Source organism: Lutra lutra, chromosome 10 (assembly GCF_902655055.1).
Source record: "Lutra lutra chromosome 10, mLutLut1.2, whole genome shotgun sequence".
Taxonomy (NCBI): Eukaryota; Metazoa; Chordata; class Mammalia; order Carnivora; family Mustelidae; genus Lutra; species Lutra lutra.
In genome coordinates this window covers 31,881,314-31,904,434 of record NC_062287.1, presented here as the reverse complement: position 1 = coordinate 31,904,434, position 23,121 = coordinate 31,881,314, and the positions used below count along the sequence as shown (strand labels likewise).

General features: G+C 34.5%; 1 protein-coding gene across 1 annotated transcript in view; it reads left to right on the top strand.

Annotated features, from left to right (window-relative positions):
- Positions 1–23,121, top strand: part of CNTN5 (contactin 5) — a 1,378,753-nt gene that overhangs the window by 1,260,624 nt on the left and 95,008 nt on the right. Inside the window, exon 18 of the mRNA XM_047692818.1 lies at positions 16,700–16,858. Coding sequence (XP_047548774.1) covers positions 16,700–16,858 — 159 coding nt within the window. The remainder of the gene's footprint in view (positions 1–16,699; positions 16,859–23,121) is intronic.

The window sequence follows — 23,121 nt, the reverse complement described above, 5'->3', positions numbered from 1 at the left end:
AAAATTATGTCTTAGATTTTAAAATATTCTAGGTCAGAAGTACAAAATTTTAAGCAATGGAAATATTTTTTAAACCACATAAGTTAATCATCTATACCAATGCATTAGCTTTCTCATTTGTCAGCATTCTGATTAGGCTAATTTAAGTATTCATTCATCACAGAAAACTTGGCATAAAACAAATCTCTTTGAATTATATGTTTTGTTCAGGAAGTTATTGGTTCATATAATTATTTCTTTTGTGGCAACTCAAGAAATAGAGCAGTTATTAGTAAACTTCATTTGAAATATCTTACCACTGTTTCAAAGACATTTTATCACTTGGTCTGTATGTATCAGTAAATCAAAGCTCATATATTTGTCTCACAACCTCAGCTCACAGAATGTTAAGTCAAGCTAATAAGCAGCATCGATCATATCCCGCTGGATGAGGTAGTATGTATTAGAGGCACTCTCCCTGTAATCCATCCATTATATGAGACATCTGCTAAAAATTATCCACCCTTCAGGACTGCTCTATTGAAGTGCTCTGCAAGAGCCCACTGTCTCCATTTCTCCAAATGAGTTAGATGGTGGTATCAGGATTGTACCAAGTTCATTGTCACCATTTGACAGCAGTCATCTTTCAGTCTGTGCCAAACTCTTAATGGTACATTGCATAATGGTATATGTCTTCTAACAGTTGTCTAGCAAAAAATCCTCCGAGTATAAAGCAGCAGCCATCAAGATACCCCTAAGAATATTCTTTCTCCATTATGTGTCATTGAGAATAATAATTCCAAATTCACTTTATGGTATATTTGGGAACATAAGCCACAAAGATATCTATAAATTATTCATAAGTGAATAGTGATAGTGAACAGATTTAAAAGTCCATGCTTTATTTTTTATCTTAATTTGCATTGAAGAATTATAATAAGTCATACACAATAAACCCAATATTGGATTTATACAAAGTTTTGCAGAACATGGCACTTTGCATATTTTAGCACCCCTTATAGAATTCCTGTAGGATTTCTTTAACTCATTTTTTCTTAGAATTTATTTAATTTAGTTTAATAAATTAATTTCAGGATAGTGTCTGGGTTGCTTGAAGTGTTTAATAAAAAAGATGATTGTTTTTATTTGTTCTTGCAACTTGTACAATAGACTCTCAAATATCTATTTTCCATTTCAGAAAGATCACCTTCGATGGATGGACAGTATTATTTTTCTATTGGAATATATACAGTGTACACAACTTCAACTCATGTAAAACTACATTAAATGTTTATGCCTGCTTTACTACCTTCAATTGTTGGCTAATGTAACTTTCTCCTGATTTATGTGATAACTGACTGAGAAGTGTTTGCGTTTTTCTAAAAAGAAGCACAGAGTTCTTTAAACATCTTAAACAGGGTGATATGGAGAGTCTCACATTGGCATTTAAATGCTTCAGCCAAAAGTGCACAGGTCATTTTAGCTCACAACTCAGTGGTCTAAACCAATCACTTAGCCCCATTTAACACAAAGGAGACAGAGTTCCAATGACAAACACACATTCACAAATTATACCTACCAGGATAAATTTCATGAAATTCCAATTTTATGTTTGGTGTAGGGGAAGGATAGTGTCATTTTGTTTTGTTTTGCTTTGTTTTCCTTACAACATTAGAAAAATCACCACACTCTCAATAAGATTTCAAGAAATTGGTATGCAAAACATTCTCAGAGACTACCACTGTCATTGAAACTACACTGACAACTTCAACTAAGCAACACCAGTACAATAAGACAACATTAGAAAAGTGATTTACTGAATCATTGCAATTTACATTTGCTACCAATATGTTATTACAAAGGTTTTGCAGTTTTTGCATTAATGCTGATCACTAACATTTTCAAGTATTTAAATAGATTTTCCACACTATCTTCCTATAGCCTCTAAGGGCTTCCTTTCCACTTTTGCTCTCTGGTTTTCAGTGGCTTCTTTCCTTTGACTTTTCTCTTGTGTTATCCAGAGTGACTTCTTATCACACTTAGATAAAATCTAAATTCATCACCATTGCCCTCAAATCCCTCTGATATCTGGCATCTACTGACCTTTCCCACATTATCACCCTCCTCTACCTTCTTTCCCTACTTTGCTTCCACCACACCTGAATCCTTTCTGTTCCACAATTTTGCTTAACTCATCAACACTTAGGAATGTTGCCACTGATGTTCTCTGCCTTGAAAACTTACCCATAATATGTATGTGGCCTGCTGGCTCCTTATTTATTTTTCAGCTTCTTATCTAATGTTTCCTATCTCACCTCCATCTTATCTTCACCCTACTTTATTTTCTTCACAGCATTTATTACTATCTGAAATTATCTCATTCATTTGTTCATTGGCCTTCTTTTCCTCCCTAGAAAGTAATCCTGATCCCCAAGGTATGACACAGAGTAGATATTTCCTCAATATTGTTAAGCAAATTATTAAATGTAAGAATAAATGACTAATTCTTTTTCCCAAAGTGAATAATTACATTTTTAAAATCAGATATATAAAGAAGGATAGACAGTGTATGAAGTAGTAATTGAATAAACAATAATCATAGGCATTTAATATTAAATATATTGCCATGTCATATGACATGTCAATAAGGCAGACACTGTGAAATATGAGAAAAAACTATATGGGAATATATGGTGGGGTCGGGTTTCCAGAAGTTTCCTATAATGGTAATCACAAAACAGTTCTTTGAAGCTTGGCACTCCCATCTCTATAATAAATACCTTAGCATTTTTTCATGATTTCACCTATTTTTTGCAACATACACACATTTTCTCAAGAAATGTTGATTGAAATATTAAAAATCAAATGTACATAGCAAAGGAGGACTTACATGCTGGCTTCTGGCTACACAGAGTGTATGGGAAAGAAACTAAATAGAAGTGCTAAAGAAAAGGCTTCTGTGTCCATTAAAGATTTTATGTCCATGAGACAAATTTTTGAACTATCCGTTGAAACATCAGCCAACAGACAGCCCAGCACCTTATTATCTTGCCTTATTTGCAACTGTAGGGGCCCAACCCATGTCCTGGAAGCTCCACTATGTATAGTTTGATCTGTTTGTTGGGATATGAACTCTCTGGCAGCAGCTTTAATTTACTGCAATAGGTGCATCACCATATTTATTAAGAATCTTCCTTTGTATTTCACATGGACTCCAATTAACTTGTATGGTCACCAATTACACTTAATTCAATTCTTACCTAAAATCTACCTACTCAATAGGTGGACATAACTTCCTTGATACTACTCATCATACCAACTTTTAAACTCAGTCACCTCTGTTTTTGGTTATGAACAAATATGGGACATAAAGAATTTAATTGAACAATGTTGACTGAGTTCCATGTTTTTTATTTCACATAAGTTTTCAATATTGTTAGCTATACTGATGTTTGACTGTTATTGATTCCCTATCACACAACTATTCCTTTTTGACTGTCTTCAGGCTCAAAACTAGCATCTTCCTACGTCTGTACTTCAGTGTCGTTGTCAAAATTTATTTCAATTGAAATTAGTTGCTTTAACTTGACAGGAAAATTTTTGAGATCTTCCTCCAGATTTTCTCTTTATTCTAACATTATTCTTGCAATTTATCCAAGCATGAAATTCTGGAATAATGTTTCATTCCCACCCTTGACTCTTCCTCTATAATATCTAATGTGTTGGTCTAGCTCTCATTTAAAAACATTTACTAGCCCTCCACTATTTACAGAACAAAGTTCAAACTCATTGTCCTGGTATTCAAAGTCTTCCATCAACCTCCTTTTTCCTACTTTTATAGATTTTTGATACTCTGATCAAACTTAAACTGCTTTCCCTCTCTTCAAAAATATCTTGAATTTTCCAGTCTTTTAGCATATTTTTTTACTTATCTTTTATCACCAAATAATAATAAAGTCATCTGTTCCATCTTAAGTACCAGCCCAGAGGAACCATAATCTTAGAATCTTCACTAAAAAAAAAAAGAAAGAAAGAAAGGAAAAATCCTTCCAGCCTCATTATCTAAAGAATTTTCTGTGACCTAGAGATATGAAGTATATTCCTAAGTCATTTTGGTTGGAAAATGACAAGGGCTGTATGAGAACTAGGTCTTAAGGTACCCCGTCAGCCTTCGTTATTCAAAGCTGTCAAGTTTAGCTTTTTGGTTTTGTTTTCACATGGTAACATCTCTAAACCTTTCAGCCTTCTCCTTTTCTTTTTCCTTTTTTTTTTTAAAGTCAGTGTAGCAATGAAAAACACACAGAGTATTTAATTATGGGTTTATAAAATTATGTTTTTCAATTTTGCTCTAAAATTCTTTGATTTTTCTTTCTTTTTTAAAAAGATCTTATTTATTTATTTGATAGAAAGAGAGCATGCGAACAAGTACCGGGGAACCTGAGGGAGAGTGAGAAGCAGACTCTCCACTGAGCAGGAAGCCCAATGTCAGGCTCAATCCCAGGACTTTGAGATCATGTCTTGACCCAAAGGCAACTATTTAACTAACTGAGCCACCCAGGTGCCCCTGATTTTCCATATTTTGTTGAACTTTATTGTCATAGGAATACATTGACTGAAATAGTACATCTTTAATATGCTCCAAGTCTCTAACCAAAAGTATTCATTCCACTACCCTACAGGCAAATTTTTAAATCACTTTAATAATAACATTGCATTACGTGTTTACCTATCTGGCTATTTGCTTCTATTTGGCCTGCTGTTCTATCAGTTTTCCCAGTTGACTTGTTTTTTTCCAACTCCAAGGGGTATATCTGATAATTAGATATGTTGAAGATTCTCTTTTCAGGTTACTTTTGCTAATATAACCAATCTTTGTGTAGGTAAGGAATTATTCCAGTGCTAATCCTTCCTAAACCAAGGGAGTTTCAGTTATCCTTTGTCTCTTAGAATGCTTACAGTTCCAAGTAATATAAAAACTAACTCAAATTGGCTGAAACAGTAAGGAAGTTTATTGGCTCTCATGAGAGGAAGCTGAAGCAGATTTTTAAATTGATTAATCCAGCACTCAAGTGTTTGGTTTTTGTTGTTGTTGTTGTTGTTGTTGTTGTTTTTGTTTTTTCCAAAGACCCAGGTTGATTCCATCTCTCCACTCTTGTCTACAATGTTGGCCTTACCCTAAAGCTCATGGTAGTCATAGGCTGACTGCCAAGAATGGTATAGGCTAAGTGCTTTTCTGTTGCCATATAACAGGCAAAAGAACTAGCATATCTCTACAAGTGTCCATCCCTTCATTTAGTTTTGCCTGTCTAGATCATGAACCAGCATCCAACATAAGATGATTATCATGGGGGCACCTGGGTGGCTCAGTGGGTTAAGCCTCTGCCTTCGGCTCAGGTCATGATCTCAGGGTCCTGGGATCAAGCCCCACATCGGGCTCTCTGCTTGGCAGGGAGCCTGCTTCCCCCCCGCCCCCCTCCTGCCTTTCTGCCTACTTGTGGTCTTTCTCTCTGTCAAATAAATAAATAAAAATCTTAAAAAAAAAAAAGATTATCATGATCTGACTGGCTTAGACTTAACTTCCTGAACCAGTCATGACAGGAGCAGGTGAAATTGCCAAAATAAGCATAAACTAATCAGGGTCACCCATAGAATGGGGGCTAATTCCCTACACTACACTGTGACAGGTGGAGTGAATATTAGGGAATGAGCCACAAAGTCCACTTCATTTCTTTCATATGTTTCTACCTCCAAATTCATTTTCAATCAATAAAAAAGTGCTTCCTGCTCATAATTATTTTTAATGCTCTGAAATTTACATTTTCTATGTCTGTGCTTAATTATGTGAAGTAATGTTGAGTACTAATAAATAGGACAGAGTTAAATCTCTGATACGTATGAAATTAAGTATCAGAATTGAGCCCCAGGTCCATCACTGGGGTGTTGTGTAACCTTGAATGAGTCACCTGAACTCTCTGAGATACAGCCTTCTCATTTGTGGAAAGGGAGTGTTAATATCTGATTTGCCTTTTGTTTTTTTTAAATACCTGATTTGCCTTAAAGATTAGAGAGAAAGTACATAACATTTAGCATAAAGCCTTCAACTTGATAAATAGGCATTTTAGCATTTTTCCCATTTTACATTATATGCTCCCCAGAAGATATTGCTTGTTGAATTTGCTAAAAAGAGTACATTTTTTTTCAAATTATTTTCATATCTATCCTTTATATTTTGGTAGAACCAAAGGTGGTGCATAGGTTTTTATTTTTATTGGTAAACAATGAAGCATAGTGAGATCATATGACATTGTCAAAGTTACAAAGCTATTGAGAGGTCCAACCACTGCTAGTATATAACAATTTACAAAATAATTTTTTATTACATTGCCCTATGTAATCCTGACAATAATGATAACATTGTTATTATCATCCCTTTTATAAAATGTAAGGAATTGAGGTTTAATGAGGTTCAGAAATTTGCCCAAGTTTCAGAAACTTATACAGAGTTCTTACATAAGGACTCAGGACTGGAATAAGATTTTTCAGACTCTTTATCCAAATCTCTTTTCTTTAGATTATTTTTTCTTGAAATATAGGGTACATAAAAATTTCCTAGGCATTTTATACAAAATGAAATTGAAATTTAGTAGCTATTGAATAAAAAAGTAAAACTTGAGCAGAGATTTGAAATTTGAAGACTAAATAGGTGTTAAATGGTTAAAATTAGGAGAGGCAAAAATTTCACACTGAGGGACCCATTACATAGATGACAGATAATGATAATAACAATAATAGTAATTATGATAATGATAGAATAAATGGTGAGCTTTACCAATTAATTGAGAACAAAGTGTTTTAAAAAAAATAATTAGAACTGTTTATCATTCATTTCCATCCTTATCCACCCCACTAAAAATAGAATTGGTTATTCTCATAGGACTAAGATCAGTAGGAAAGGGTCGCTTAAATTAAGTTAGTAAATATTAAAGAAATCTAAGAACACTCTCAAGATGTCATGAAAAACATGATAATAAAGAAGTATCTGAGGAAAAAATAAAGAAAATTAGATGCAATACTATATGAGGTCAGGTGTTGCCATCCCATTACATCAAAAGCATGTCAGGATACTTCTTGTATAAGAATATAATATCAATAAAATCATGCTCTCTAAATCAGTCATGCCATAAGTCTTCATAATTCTATTCTAAAAATGAAAACCTTAAAAGCCAGTTATTAAGAAGTATGACTATGTAATGTGCTACAAAAAATCTATTCACATTATTGACTATTACTTTTTCAAATTTATTTTTTTGTTATTTTTTATCTGAGTTCAGTTGAAACACAATATTATATTAGTTACAGGTGTACAACAGACTGATTCAACAAGTTTATATGTTATGCTGTGGTCACCAGAAGTATAGCTACGTCTGTCATCACACAATGCTATTACAACATCATTGGCTACATTCCATGTACTATAAATTTTATTCCTATTACTTATTCATTCCATAACTGGAAGTCTGTATCTCCCACTCCCCTTCACCCATTTTTCCCATGCCCCCACCTCCTCCTTCAACCATCAGTTCTCGGTATTTATAGGTCTGATTCTGCTTCTTGTTTCTTCATTCATCTGTTTTTGTTTTTTTATATTCCACCTATAAGTGAAATCATATGGTACTTGACTTCCTTGTCTGACTTATTTCACTCAGCATAATACCTTTTAGGCCCAACCATGCTGTAGCAAATGGCAAGATCTCATCTTTTCTTATGGCTGAGTAATATTCCTGTGTGTGTGTGTGTGTGTTTGTATCACATATTTTTTATCTATTCATCTATTGGCAAACACTTGGGTTGCTACCATATCCTGGCTGTTGTAAACAATGCTGCAAAAAACACATGGGTGCATATACCTTTTTGAATTAGTGTTATCTTTTTCTTTGAGTAAATACCCAGTACTGGAATTATTGGATCATATAGTATTTCTATTTTTAATTTTTGAGGAATCTCCATACTTTTTCCCAAAGTGGCTGCACCAATTTGCATTCCCATTAACTGCAAGAGGGTTTCTGTCTCTCCACATCCTCACCAACACTTTTTTTCTTATCTTTTTTATTTTAGCCATTCTGACAGATATAAGGTAATTTTTATTTTTATTTACATTTCTCTAATGTTAGTGATGTCAAACATCTTTTCATGAGTCTGTTGGCCATTTGTATGTCTTATTTGGAAAAATGTCTATTAGGGGCCTCTGCCCACTTTTATTCAGATTATTTATTAAGTGTTGGATTGTGTAAGATTTTTATGTTGGTGTCTGTTTTTGTTTTCCTTGCCTTGGGAGATATATTTGGAAATGTTGTTATGGTTGATGTCAAAGAAATTACTTCCTATGTTACTTACTTTCTAGGAGTTTTATGGTTTCAGGTCTCACATTGAGGTCTTTAATTCATTTTGTGGTTATTTTTGTATAGAGTGCAAGAAAGTTGCTCAGTTTCATTCTTTTTTTTAATAAAACACTTCAAGAATTTGCATAAATGACTTATACAGGGGCCAAGCTAATCTTCTCTCAAACATTCCAGCTTTAGTATATATGTTGCCAAAGGGAATAGCAGTTTAATCAGTTTGCATGTAGTTGTCCAGTTTTCCCAGTACCATGTGTTAAAAAGACTATCTTTTCTCCATTGTATATTCTTGTTATACATTAATAGGCTACACTGACATGATTTTGTTTCTGGACTCCCTATTCTCTTCCATTGATCTTTGTATTTGTTTTGGTGCCAATACCATAATGTTTTGATTACTATAGCATTGTAGCATATCAAAATCTGAGAATGGGATACCTCCAGGTTTGTTCTTCTTTCTCAAGATTACTTTTGTTATTTGGGGTTTTGGGGGGTTTTATACAAATTTTAGTATTATTTGTTCTAGTTCTGTGAAAAATGCTATTGGTATTTTGATAGATATTACATCGAATATGTAGATTGCTTTGAGTCATTTGGACATTTTAACAATATTAATTCTTTCAATCCCTGAGCACCGTATATCTTTCCATTTGTCTTTGTTGTCTTCAATTTCTTTCATCAGTGTTTTATAGTTTTCAGAGTATAGATCATTCATTCATCTCCTTGGCTAACTTTATTCTTAGGTATTTTATTCTTTTGTTTGCAATGTAAATGAGATTGCTTTCTTATTTTCTCTTTCTGCTGCTTCATATTTAGTGTATAGAAAGTCAACAGATTTCTGGGTATAATTATGTATTTGCTACTTTACTGAATTCATTTATTACTTCTAATAGTTTTTTGGTGGAGTCTTCAGAGTTTTATGAATAGTATTATGTCATCTACAAATAGTAACAGTTTAACTTCTTCGTGAACATGAATGTATTTTATTTCTTTTTGTTGTCTGACTGCTATGGCTAGGACTTCCAATACAATGTTGAATAAAAATGGTAAAATTGGAGTTCCTTATATTTTTCCTAATCTTAAAGCTAAATCTTTCAGTTTTTCACCATTGAGTATGGTGTTAGCTGTGGATTTTTTTATTTATGGGTTTTGTTATGTTGAGGTATATTCTAAACCCATTTTATTAAGAAGATTGAACTAACGGAAAATTGTTTTGTGAAAAGTATTTGTTGTTACTTTTTAATGAAAAGTTTTGTTGTTACTTATATAGGGGCTTTTAAATTGGGTCTATCCAAAATGGTCCTTTGTACTGAATGGTTCATTACATGTATTTAAACTACATGATAAAAATTTAAAAAATCCCAGGGGCACCTGGGTGGCTCAGTTAATTGTCTGACTCTTGATTTTGGTTCAGATCACGATCTCAGGGTCCTGAGATCAAGCCTGTGTCAGCTTCTGTGCTCAGTGGGGAGTCTGCTTGAAAGCCTTTCCCTATACCCCTCCCCACAAAAATAAATAAATAAATCTTTTAAAAATTTTTTAATTTATTCTTTGTGGCCTGAGTTATTGAGTTTATTTCTCTGTATTAATATATTCTTTTAGACAGTAGCTAAATCTCATCCTTACCTGGTTACGAAGGCATGTACAGGACCTTGTTTCCATGAATAATCATATTTTTCTGTAGCATAGTCCTACATGTGTTGAGAAGTAAGAGACATTTGTCCCAATCAATACTTATGGGATTAAAAATAGAACCAATTTAAGACACCATTGTATATTTGGTATCAAATTTTTTATTTTAGTTTTAAACAATGTAAGGCAAAGACCTATTTAATGTTTTAAATCCCAACGAGTTTAATTTTTTGCTTTGAATTTCTGTATGAAAAAAAATTACATGAAAGTCCCCAAAATCAAATAAAGTGAAAGCAATACGAATCTATATAAAATGTAAACAAAACAAAACAAAACAAAACAAAACAAAAAACATGTAACAGTAGGGATTTTTGTTGAATCAGTAGATGTCAGATTCAGGCAGGGAAAATGATACTATCTAGGTGGGAAAGGGCCAGAAAAGTTGGCATGAGGAGTCAGCTACAGTAATTAGGAGGATTTTTAAAGAATTTTTCTTCAAGAAATGTTGGACAATCGCATGAGAACTGGTTGGCTCCAACAGTTCTTGTCTACAAGGAGAATGGGTAATGATTTCACAAGACATCAGTACACAATTTCCAATTTATTACCACATTAGTTTGTTATATTTTGCTTTGAACAGGAAATATCACTTGATTGGCTGTCAAAGGAAAGCCAAACCTTGTTTCAACACTTTTCACCCCAAAGCAAAGGACTCTTTTGGTCTTTTTTTTTTTTTTTTTGAGTTTTCCTGTTTCAATTACTCCTTCCTCATCTGAAAAATAGCATGGTTGAACTAGATGACTGCTGTTAATTTAAAAATCCCAAGGTTCTGTAACATCGCTTAACTATCAAATGAAGTCTTAGATCCTTGTTTCATGTCCCCAGCCTAAAAATAACAGCCTTAGAGATTATAAGGAGACATATATTTTATTTGCTTTTCAGCTTTAAAAGTCAGTGTCTTCTCAAGAGAAGAAAATTTTCTAACTGAACATTAGGTCAACAAAATAAGTTGATCTGATAACAATCTAATAGCAATCCTAAGGGCCCTTAATTGAGAGTAAATTAAATTCATGAGAGCATGGCTTCTGCTAGGGGCCTTTGTGCTTTGTCATTTGCTCAGCAGTCCTCCCAAGAAGAAATGAAGAGACTATATCCATTCTTCTAAATTATCTATTTTCAAATAAAGTATTTACTTTAGTGACTCTATCTAATAGCACTGTTGTGGGGTGAGGTGGGGACCTTTCCAGATTCCTTCCTATCTGATAATGAATCATTAAAGCTAAGTATAAAGTTATTAATATAGTTTCTGCTAAATGAGAGGCATCTGTATAATATTCAGATACTAGATACTATCACACATTTGTCATCCGTGAGATATTTATCTCTTATTAATCTATTTTCAAAGATGTGTAATGTAATTAGCTATAACCTTTAAAGAGAGAATTTACTCCCTTATTTAAAAAAAAGCAAAAAATGGCAAAAATATGACCATCATTAACAGGCCTTAAGAACAAAGGTATTGTTTGTATTAATATAATATTAATGTAATTCACTCCTAAATATAGACAGGAACATAATTATAGCCACCATTCAGTATATAATGTCTAAAATTGTATAAATAAATGAGCATTGGTAAGCCAATACCAATATAATAGCAATAAATCTCATTTTCACTTTTATTATAGTTGAAAATTATATTTAATGTTTTAAAAGGTAAATCACATCATTAATTTTTCAGAATATTTTTACAAGAATATATTCATAAAAACTTTGGATTTATAAGGATGTAGAAAAATTATCTGTCCACAGGGTTTAATAATTTATTAAATCATATGAAATCACTTGTTTGCTTCATTCATGCAGCTATTCTGTCAATTTTTTTTGCCATCTTTCTCAACTTAACTAAAAAATCTTTTAAACATATATATTTTTTCAGATGTATTTTAATTTAAAAAAAGAAGTTACTGTATTGGAACTTTGTCTTATATGATAATTACTTTATTTTAAAACATCCTTTTACTTGTTAATTGTTACATAATATTCCAAATTCAAAAAACTCCTCTGTCCTTTCTTACCCTCTTTTTTCCTTCTTATCTCTTCTTTCTTTCATCTCTCCTTCTACAAATATTTATTGAGTGCCTAATATATGCCAATTGCTATGTTGAATATTCAGACAAGTGGAAATTATAGAAAAATAATTATAGCCAATTTAACAAGAGCTATAATAAGATGGAAAATATATTCCAAACACTTGAACATAACATTGTCATTACATGGCATTTGTTTTTTGTAAACGATCTGTTTCTGCCACAAGATTTTAATATAACTAGAGCTGGAACCCTATCTTGTTCTCCTATAAATCATTTCCCCCACTTATCTCACAGCACTCAGCACATTACTTTATGCATAATGGACCTCCAGTAAATGTTTTTTAAATAGAATATACTTACAACAGTAGATACATAAAATATGGAGGCTTTCTTTAAAATAATAACTTTAAAAATATTTTTAGATGTTTATGGTCCAGAATTGGAAGCCAAACAAGTAAAGAATAAAACTTAAGTCATCTACATTCTCACTTCCAAGCAATAACAATCACATGTATACGTTGATGCATTTCTTTCTGGTCTTTTGCTTTATGTATTTGGGAAATAACTATACATACATGTTTACATACAATTTTCATTCTAATTTTTTCACTTTTTATATTGTGAACATTTTCCACATGGTAAATAATCCTAAATATTAGTCAGTTTAATGGCTGCCTCATATTTTATCATAAAATTTTATGATTTAAACATTACATGATTATTGGACAATTACTTATTTACAGTAGTTTGTAATTATAAATAATTGTACAGCCACAGAGTGTCCAGGATACACAAATTTTGTTCACTCTCACTGATTATTTTTCTAAGGACTATACTTGAAAAAATAACCACATATAGAGAAGAATACTTGGATATTCATTAATTACGTTGTAAATTATTTTTTGTTCTAGCTGAAGTTTTAAAAAAATTTAGAGTATTACCCATTGTTAAAAGAAATATGTCTTTTTTTAAGAAAACTATTTTTACATTTTCTAGAATATTAATACTCAGGCAAATTATTTTAAGTTAACGAATAGCTATTTTCCACTGCATTTCTTATCATGTCTCACACATAAGTGGTTGTAAATGCTTTTTGAATAAGTAAATAAATAGAAGAGATGGAATGGAACAGAATAAATGGGACAATATAGAAGAGCTTAATAAGCAAAATAAGTTAATCAGAAAAGGACAATTATCATATGATCTCTCTGATATGAGAAATTTGAAAGGCAGGGCAGGGGTTCATGGGGGGAAGGGAGGGAAAAAATGAAACAAGATGGGACCAGGGAGGGAGACAAACTGAGGCCTGCTGGAGCTGGGGTGAGGGGAGGAATAAGATGTCTGGGTTATGGACATTGGGGAGATTATGTGCTATGGTGAGTGCTGTGAATTGCGTAAGACTGAGGATTCACAGACCTGTACCCCTGAAGCAAATAATACATTATATGTTAATAAAAATAAATTAATTAAAATAATAAATGAATTATGTTAGTAACTATTCTTATTTGAATACATTAGTAGAATTTTGTCTTTTTTTCATAAGATTTTAAAGATTCCCCCTAAAAAATTCTCTATGAACAAACTTTCAAATCAAACTATTTTGAAGCTTGTTCCAGTTATCTGTTGCTGCTCCAAAACTTAGTGGCTTAAAACATCCATCTCTTATTTGCCCTCATGATTTTAGCAGATGACAGGCACAGTCAGGTAATTGGGATCTCCCATGTACATAAGTCCCTTGGTGGCTGAAGCTAGAGTTACTTGAAGGTGCCATCACTCACATGTCTGGTGCCTAGGCTAGGATGCCTGTGATAGCTAGGATCTAGTTGGACCTAGCTTTCTCCACAAGCTTCTCTAAATGAATAGCTTGGGCTTTCTTACAGATGGTGGCTTCTGTTTAATTAGATTTCTAACTAAGCATAAGCATTTCCACATAAGCATTCAAAAAACCTGGGATAAAACTGTAAAACCTCTTTTGATGTCCCCTCAAAAGTCATGCAGTGTCACTTTTACCATTGTCTTTTGGGACAGCTTGTGACAGGCCAGTACAGATTCAAGGAAATGAAAGAACAGGTTCTACTTTTCAAGGAGGGAATGGCCAGCATGTACAGGGAGGAAATAGTGATAGAGTCCACCTACACACAGACTGCCACGAAGTCCTAAATGCTTTCTTCAAATGTCATCTTTATCTCTACCACATAATTTAAATGTGTCTTTCCTTAACACACAATTTTCTCCCTTTCATTCCTTCAATTAAAACTACTTTCTAGCTTAACAATGAAAGGAGGAAGGATTTGTTTACTCCTTGCTTCTTTGGGCAAATCAGACTTTACAACCAGATTAAAATTCAAATCTTAGCTGTTCCATTCACTAGCAGAATTACTTGGGCAAGAAATGTCTCCTCAGAAAAATGGATTCTCTGACACCTACTGCCTACTGTAACACCTAACATATAATAAGATTATTAACTTATTTATTATTTATTGACTAACCAATCTCTGAGATTCCATTATATCCTCTATGAAATAGGGAGATCAACCTCACAGTGACATAGAAATAAATGAACAACTTATTGTTTGCAAAATACTAAATACAGGACCTTAATACAGTAAAGTGAGGATATGCTATTAGTAATATTATTATGGTTAATATTCTCATCATCACTTAGGTTATTGCCATTATAGTTACTCTTTATATTTGTGTCACCACAGTCTAACAACTCAGGCGTCTTCTTCAGCTCCTGGATCTCATTTATTTACTTCACCTCATCCTTAGCCACTGTCTTAATGCTTTAAACATTCATACTAATGACAAATTAAACATATTCTTCCATAAGTCCTTGACCTTGTCAACTTTAATAATCATATTCCCCATTTCACTCCACATAAACACAAATTATCACTTAAAAGTACCCTACACTTAAATCACAAATTGCAATTTTCTCTTCACATGTTGCAATTCTTGTATCTTCCCATCACACTTTCTTTGATTCCTTATTTTATTCTCGTCTATCAGCACGTTTCTGGTTTTACTTGACTCCCTAGTCAACCTTGACACCATGGCCATTCACACCATTGGCATCTTTGATGATAAGTCAAACCAAATTTAAAAATTCTTAAATCTGAATGGGCTCAATTGATAAAAATATTCACTTCTCCTTTCCTAAAAATACCATTGTCTTCATGAGGCTTTTAAAATTATTTCTCCATCTCCTTGCTCCTTCCTTGTTGAAATTCTCTACCCAGGGATTTTTACCAACTGCCTCCATTTCTCCAGCCTTCCACCATTTCTTAGCTCCTTATAGTCTAGCTCAGCCCCTCATGATCAGACTTTGCAATCACCACATTTGACTTAGCAAAGTTAGACTAGAAAGCCAGGACCAGAGCCAGAGAAAGTAGTTAACTTAGTCCATTCAGATTTAAGAATTTATAAATTTGGTTTCAGTTTGTAGCAAAGATGCAAATGGTGTGAATGACAATGGTATCAAGGTGGATTAAGGAGTCAAGTGAAGCCAGAATGATGCTGGTAGGACTAATTCAGAAACAACTTAAAATACTGAAGAGGGTTTTTTGTTTGTTTTCATTGAAAATAAAAGCATCTTTGCACCCTGAATGGTCTATATTAGAGAATAGAAGAATGTTAATAAGAAAATTGACATGCTTTCCAGCCTCTAAAATGTGAACACTCTACATATCTTTGACTGCTATTAGATATCACTATTTTTTTAATTTATTATTTTTTCAGCATAACAGTATTCATTATTTTTGCACCACACCCAGTGCTCCATGCATAGATATCACTATTTTAAGGGTTATAATACAAAGGTATATTTCTTCATCAGATCACAGTTGCTTTTTAAGGCTAGAGTTTACATGCTCACAGATTATTGCTATTCTATACCAGTTTTTCATAAGCATAAGGAAAATAATATCTGATTCACCACTGTCCCATGCCCACCAAAAACCATCACTGTCATCATCATCATCATCATCATCAAAATCATACTTTCTTTTAGCTCCCCACAAAATTTTTCCATGCCTCACTTCTAGAATATACCCTTCCTTGGCCTGAACTATCATTATTTCAGAGCTCTTCATATTTCCCTTGTTAAAGTTTAAGCTACTTCATAGTCACATCACAGTATTTGTACATTGCAGATTTTCTGAAAATAAAAATTAAACCCATAACTTAGAGCTTTTTCGTAATGATGGGATCTTCTTTTTGTAACTGATACCATTGTTTATCACTCTCTATTGTTGCTGCTGTAAACTATGGTTGATGTCAACAGTCATAGTTGATATTGACATTCATATTCTTGTGTGTGTTTCTGATTATTTCTTTTTCTTTTCCTATAAAATATAATGCTAATTTGTAGTTGCCTCCAAGCACAAAGTTTTAGAAAAAATCAAATCTATAATTAAGTTACCAGCAGAAATCAAGGAAACTGCCTTCACCCCATCTCTTTCTACTGTCAATTTCCATCACTAAATATGTATTTCACTAAGATGATTAGATAGTTTGATGGGATCTTTATTGGAAATGCAATTTCTTATGGCTCCTCATCATGGCTTATACTTAACTTTATCCATTCCCTTTCTCCTATAGGTCCCCCAGGCCCACCAGGCATAGTGATTGTTGAGGAAATCACAGAAAGCACAGCCACACTGTCCTGGAGCCCAGCAGCTGACAACCACAGCCCAATCTCCTCCTACAACCTGCAGGCTCGAAGCCCATTCTCCCTGGGCTGGCAAACAGTAAAAACAAGTAAGAAGCTCTAATGCAACATCAGAGGCAACCAGAACGCCTTCCTATGTCATGAGCTATATTTGCTAGCAACCTCAGTAGGATCACATTGGATTCTGGAAACTTTGCTATTTATTACAATATTAACCACTGTTTACCTCTTTTTATAAAGATATTTTTCTTTCTGGGTGTCTGGGTGGCTCAGTAAATTAAGTGTCCCACTCTTGATTTCAGGTTCAGATCATAATCTCAGGGTCTGAGATAGAGCCTTCCGTGGCTCCCTGCTGGGTGTGGAGCCTGCCTAAGATTCTCTCTCTCATTACTTCACACCCCACCATGTGCTCACACTGTCTCAAAAAAAAAAAAAAAAAAAAAAGCTATCTTGCATTCTTCTCTAAATTCCTAGGAAGAGATCACATCATTTATATTTGTTTGTTTATTGAAATAACTTTAGGCTCAATGGGAAGTTGCAAAAATAGTACAAAAATCTCCTGTGGACTTATTCCTCACCTCTCCCTAATTATAATATTTTATGTAACAGTGGTACAATTATCAAATCAGAAAATTGACACTGATATAATGCTATTAACTGACTTATAGACTATATTCAGACTTCACCAGTTTTTATATGCAATTTTAATATGTCATTCCATAAAATTTTATGAAATTTTATTGCATAGACTCAAGTAACCACCAAGATAATCAGGTACAGAATTTCTCCATTACTCCACTTCCTTGTGCTGCCTATTTATAGTCATACATTTGTTTAATTTATAAAAAGAAGATTTAACACGTTATATTATGTAAAACAATGCAATGCAGCATTTTGATGTCTACTTCTAAGATGTCTACTTGATGGCTATTAGACACCTATTTAGCATGTTGCTATTTAAAATTATGTAATATCTGGAGGAGGAGTCAAGAAGGCAGAGAAGTAACAGGCTGAGACTACTTCCAGTAGCAGGAGATCAGCCAGATAGCTTATCTAAAGATTGCAAACACCCACAAATCCAATGGAGATCGAAGAGAAGAAGAACAGCAATTCTAGAAACATAAAATCAACCACTTTCTGAAAAGTAGGACTGGCGGAAAAGTGAATCCAAAGCGACGGGAAGATAGACTTCAGGGGGAGGGGCCGGCTCCCGACAAGCGGCAGAGCAATGGAGCACAAAATCAGGATATTTAAAAGTCTGTTCCGCTGAGGGACATCATTCCAGAAGCTAAGCCAGGGTGAAGCCCACATGGGGTCAGCATGGCCTCAGGTCCCACAGGGTCACAGAAGTATCTGGGGTGTCTGAGTGTCACAGAGCTTATAGGTATTAGAATGGGGAAGCTGGCTACAGAGACAGAGACAGAGCCAAGGAGTGAGCTCTCAGCTAGGAGTTACATTGAACCGGTTGCAGGCTGGGTGAGCTCGGAGTGCAACCGGAGGCCAGGGAGACAGGAGTAATTGGGTGCTATTCTCTGACGGCATACTGAGAAGTGGGGCCCCTAGCTCTCAGCTCCTCTGGGCCAGAGACTGGGAGGCCACCATTTTCATTCCTGTCCTCCAGAACTCTACAGAAAACATTCAGGGAACAAAAGCTCCTGAAAGCAAACCTGAACTGATTACTCAGCCCAACCCCTGGTAAGGGCAGTTCAATTCCGCCTGGGGCAAAGACACTTGAGAATCACTACAACAGGCCCCTCCCCCAGAAAATCAACAAGAAATCCAGCCAGGACCAAGTTCACCTACCAAGGAGTACAGGTTCAATACCAAGGAGAGCAGCGGAATTACAGAGGAGGAAAAAGCCAAGCACGGAACTCATGGCTTTCTCCCCATGATTCTTCAGTCTTCCAGTTAATTTAATTTTTTTTTCATTTTTATTTCTTCTGCTGCTAATTTTTTTTTAACTTTTACCCTTTTCTTTTTTAAGGTTTTTTAACTAGTTTATCTAATATATATATTTTTTCCTTTTTTATCTTTTTTATATTTTTTCTTTATTCGTTCTCTTTCTTTAATTGTTTCCTTTATTTCTCTGAACCTCTTTTTATCCCCTTTCTCCCCACCAATTTAGGATCTCTTCTGATTTGGTTAAAGCATATTTTCGTGGTGTATTTGCCACCCTTTTAGTATTTTACTTGCTCCTTCATATACTCTTATGTGGACAAAATGACAAGGTGGAAAAATTCACCACAAAAAAAAAGAACAAGAGGCAGTACCAAAGGCTAGGGACCTAATCAATACAGACATTGGTAATATGTCAGATCTAGAGTTCAGAATGACGATTCTCAAGGTTCTAGCCGGGCTTGAAAAGGCATGGGAAGATATTAGAGAAACCCTCTCGGGAGATATAAAAGCCCTTTCTGGAGAAATAAAAGAACTAAAATCTAACCAAGTTGAAATCAAAAAAGCTATTAATGAGGTGCAATCAAAAATAGAGGTTCTCACTGCTAGGATAAATGATGCAGAAGAAAGACTTAGCGATATAGAAGACCAAATGACAGAGAATAAAGAAACTGAGCAAAAGAGGGACAAACAGCTACTGGACCACGAGGGGAGAATTCGAGAGATAAGTGACACCATAAGACGAAACAACATTAGAATAATTGGGATTCCAGAAGAAGAAGAAAGAGAGAGGGGAGCAGAAGGTATATTGGAGAGAATTATTGGAGAGAATTTCCCCAATATGGCAAAGGGAACAACCATCAAAATCCAGGAGGCTCAGAGAACGCCCCTCAAAATCAACAAGAATAGGTCCACACCCCATCACCTAATAGTAAAACTTACAAGTCTTAGCAACAAAGAGAAAACCCTGAAAGCAGCCCGGGAAAAGAAGTCTGTAACATACAATGGTAAAAATATTAGATTGGCAGCAGATTTATCCAGAGAGACCTGGCAGGCCAGAAAGAGCTGGCATGATATATTCAGAGCACTAAATGAGAAAAACATGCAGCCAAGAATACTATATCCAGCTAGGCTATCACTGAAAATAGAAGGAGAGATAAAAAGCTTCCAGGACAAACAAAAACTAAAAGAATTTGCAAACAACAAACCAGCTCTACAGGAAATATTGAAAGGGGTCCTCTAAGCAAAGAGAGACCCTAAAAGTAGTAGATCAGAAAGAAACAGAGACAACATACAGTAACAGTCCCCTTACAGGCAATACAATGGCACTAAATTTTATCTCTCAATAGTTACTCTGAATGTTAATGGGCTAAATGCCCCAATCAAAAGACACAGAATGGATAAAAAAAAAACCCATCTATATGTTGCCTACAAGAAACTCATTTTAAACCCGAAGACACCTCCAGATTTAAAGTGGGGGGGGGGGGTGGAAAACAATTTACCATACTAATGGACATCAGAAGAAAGCTGGGGTGGCAATCCTTATATCAGATCAATTAGATTTTAATCCAAAAACTATAATAAGAAATGAGGAAGGACATTATATCATACTCAAAGGATCTGTCCAACAAGAAGATCTAACAATTTTAAATATCTATGCCCCTAACGTGGGAGCAGCCAACTATATAAACCAATTAATAACAAAATCAAAGAAACACATCAACAATAATACAATAATAGTAGAGGACTTTAACAGTCCCCTCACTGAAATGGACAGATCATCCAAGCAAAAGATCAACAAGGAAATCAAGGCCTTAAATGACACACTGGACTAGATGGACATCACAGATATATTCAGAACATTTCATCCCAAAGCAACAGAATACCCATTCTTCTCTAGAGCACATGGAACATTCTCCAGAATAGATCACATTCTTGGTCCTAAATCAAGTCTCAACCAGTATCAAAAGATTGGGATCATTCCCTGCATATTTTCAGACCACAATGCTCTGAAGCTAGAACTCAATCACAAGAGGAAACTTGAAAAGAACCCAAATACATGGAGACTAAACAGCATCCTTCTAAAGAATGAATGGGTCAACCAGGAAATTAAAGAATTGAAAAATTCATGGAAACAAATGATAATGAAAACACAATGGTTCAAAATCAGTGGGAAACAACAAAGGCAGACCTGAGAGAAAAATATATAGTGGTACAAGCCTTTCTCAAAAAACAAGAAAGGTCTCAAGTACACACCTAACCCTACACCTAAAGGAGCTGGAGAAAGAACAAGAAAGAAACCCTAAACCCAGCAGGAAAAGAGAAATCATAAAGATCAGAGCATAAATCAAAGAAACCAAAAAAACAATAGAACAAATCCACGAAACTAGGAGCTGGTTCTTTGAAAGAATTAATAAGATTGATAAACCCCTGGCCAGACTTATAAAAAGAAAAGAGAAAAGACCCAAATAAATAAATTAATAAATGAAAGAGGAGAGATCACAACTAACACCAAAGAAATACAGACAATTATAAGAATATACTATGAGCAACTCTACGCCAACAAATTTGACAATTTGGAAGAAATGGATGCATTCCTAGAGACATATAAACTACCACAACTGAACCAGGAAGAAATAGAAAACCTGAACAGACCCATAACCAGTAAGGAGATTGAAACAGTCATCAAAAATCTCCGAACAAACAAAAGCCCAGGCCCGGATGGATTCCTGGGGGATTCTACCAAACATTTAAAGAAGAACTAATTCCTATTCTCCTGAAACCGTTTCAAAAAATAGAAATGGAAGGAAAACTTCCAAACTCATTTTATGAGGCCAGAATCACATTGATGCGAAAATCAGACAAGGATCCCATCAAAAAAGAGAACTACAGACCAATATCCTTAATGAACACAGATGCAAAAATTCTCACCAAAATACTAGCCAATAGGATTCAACAGTACATTAAAAGGATTATTCACCACGACCAAGTGGGATTTATTCCAGGGCTGCAAGGTTGGTTCAACATCCGCAAATCAATCAATGTGATACAATACATTAATAAAAGAAAGAACAAGAACCATATTATACTCTCCATAGATGCTGAAAAAGCATTTGACAAAGTACAGCATCCCTTCCTGATCAAAACTCTTCAAAGTGTAGGGATAGACGGCACATACCTCAATATTATCAAAGCCATCTATGAAAAACCCACCGCAAATATCATTCTCCATGGAGAAAAACTGAAGACTTTTCCGCTAAGGTCAGGAACACAGCAGGGATGTCCATTATCACCACTGCTATTCAACATAGTATTAGAAGTCCTAGCCTCAGCAATCAGACAACTAAAGGAAATTAATGGCATCCAAATCGGCAAAGAAGAAGTCAAACTATCACTCTTCGTAGATATATGATACTATATGTGGAAAACCCAAAAGACTCAACTCCAAAACTGCTAGAGCTTGTACAGGAATTCAGTAAAGTGTCAGGATATAAAACCAATGCATAAAAATCAGTTGCATTTCTCTACACCAACAACAAGACAGAAGAAAGAGAAATTAAGGAGTCCATCCCATTTACAATTGCACCCAAAACTATAAGATACCTAGGAATAAACCTAACCAAAGAGACTAAGAATCTATACACAGAAAACTATAAAGTACTCATGAAAGAAATTGAGGAAGACACAAAGAAATGGAAAAGTGTTCCATGCTCCTGGATTGGAAGAATAAATATTGTGAAAATGTCTATGCTACCTAAAGCAATCTACACATTTAATGCAATTCCTATCAAAGTACCATCCATTTTTTTCAAAGAAATGGAACAAATAATCCTAAAATTTATATGGAACCAGAAAAGACCTCGAATAGCCAAAGGAATATTGAAAAAGAAAGCCAAAGATGGTGGCATCACAATTCCGGACTTCAAGCTCTATTACAAAGCTGTCATCATCAAGACAGCATGGTATTGGCACAAAAACAGACACATAGATCAATGGAACAGAATAGAGAGCCCAGAAATAGACCCTCAACTCCATGGTCAACTAATCTTGGACAAAGCAGGAAAGAATGTCCAATGGAAAAAAGACAACCTCTTCAATAAAAGGTGTTGGGAAAATTGGACAGCCACATGCAGAAAAATGAAATTGGTCCATTTCCTTTACACCACACATGAAAATAGACTCAAAATGGATGAAGGACCTCAATGTGAGAAAGGAATCCATCAAAATCCCTGAGGAGAACACAGGCAGCAACCTCTTCGACCTCAGCCGCAGCAACATCTTCCTAGGAACATCGCCAAAGGCAAGGGAAGTAAGGGCAAAAATGAACTATTGGGATTTCATCAAGATCAAAAGCTTTTGCACAGCAAAGGAAACAGTTAACAAAACCAAAAGACAACTGACAGAATGGGAGAAGCTATTTGCAAATGACATATCACATAAAGGGCTAGTGTCCAAA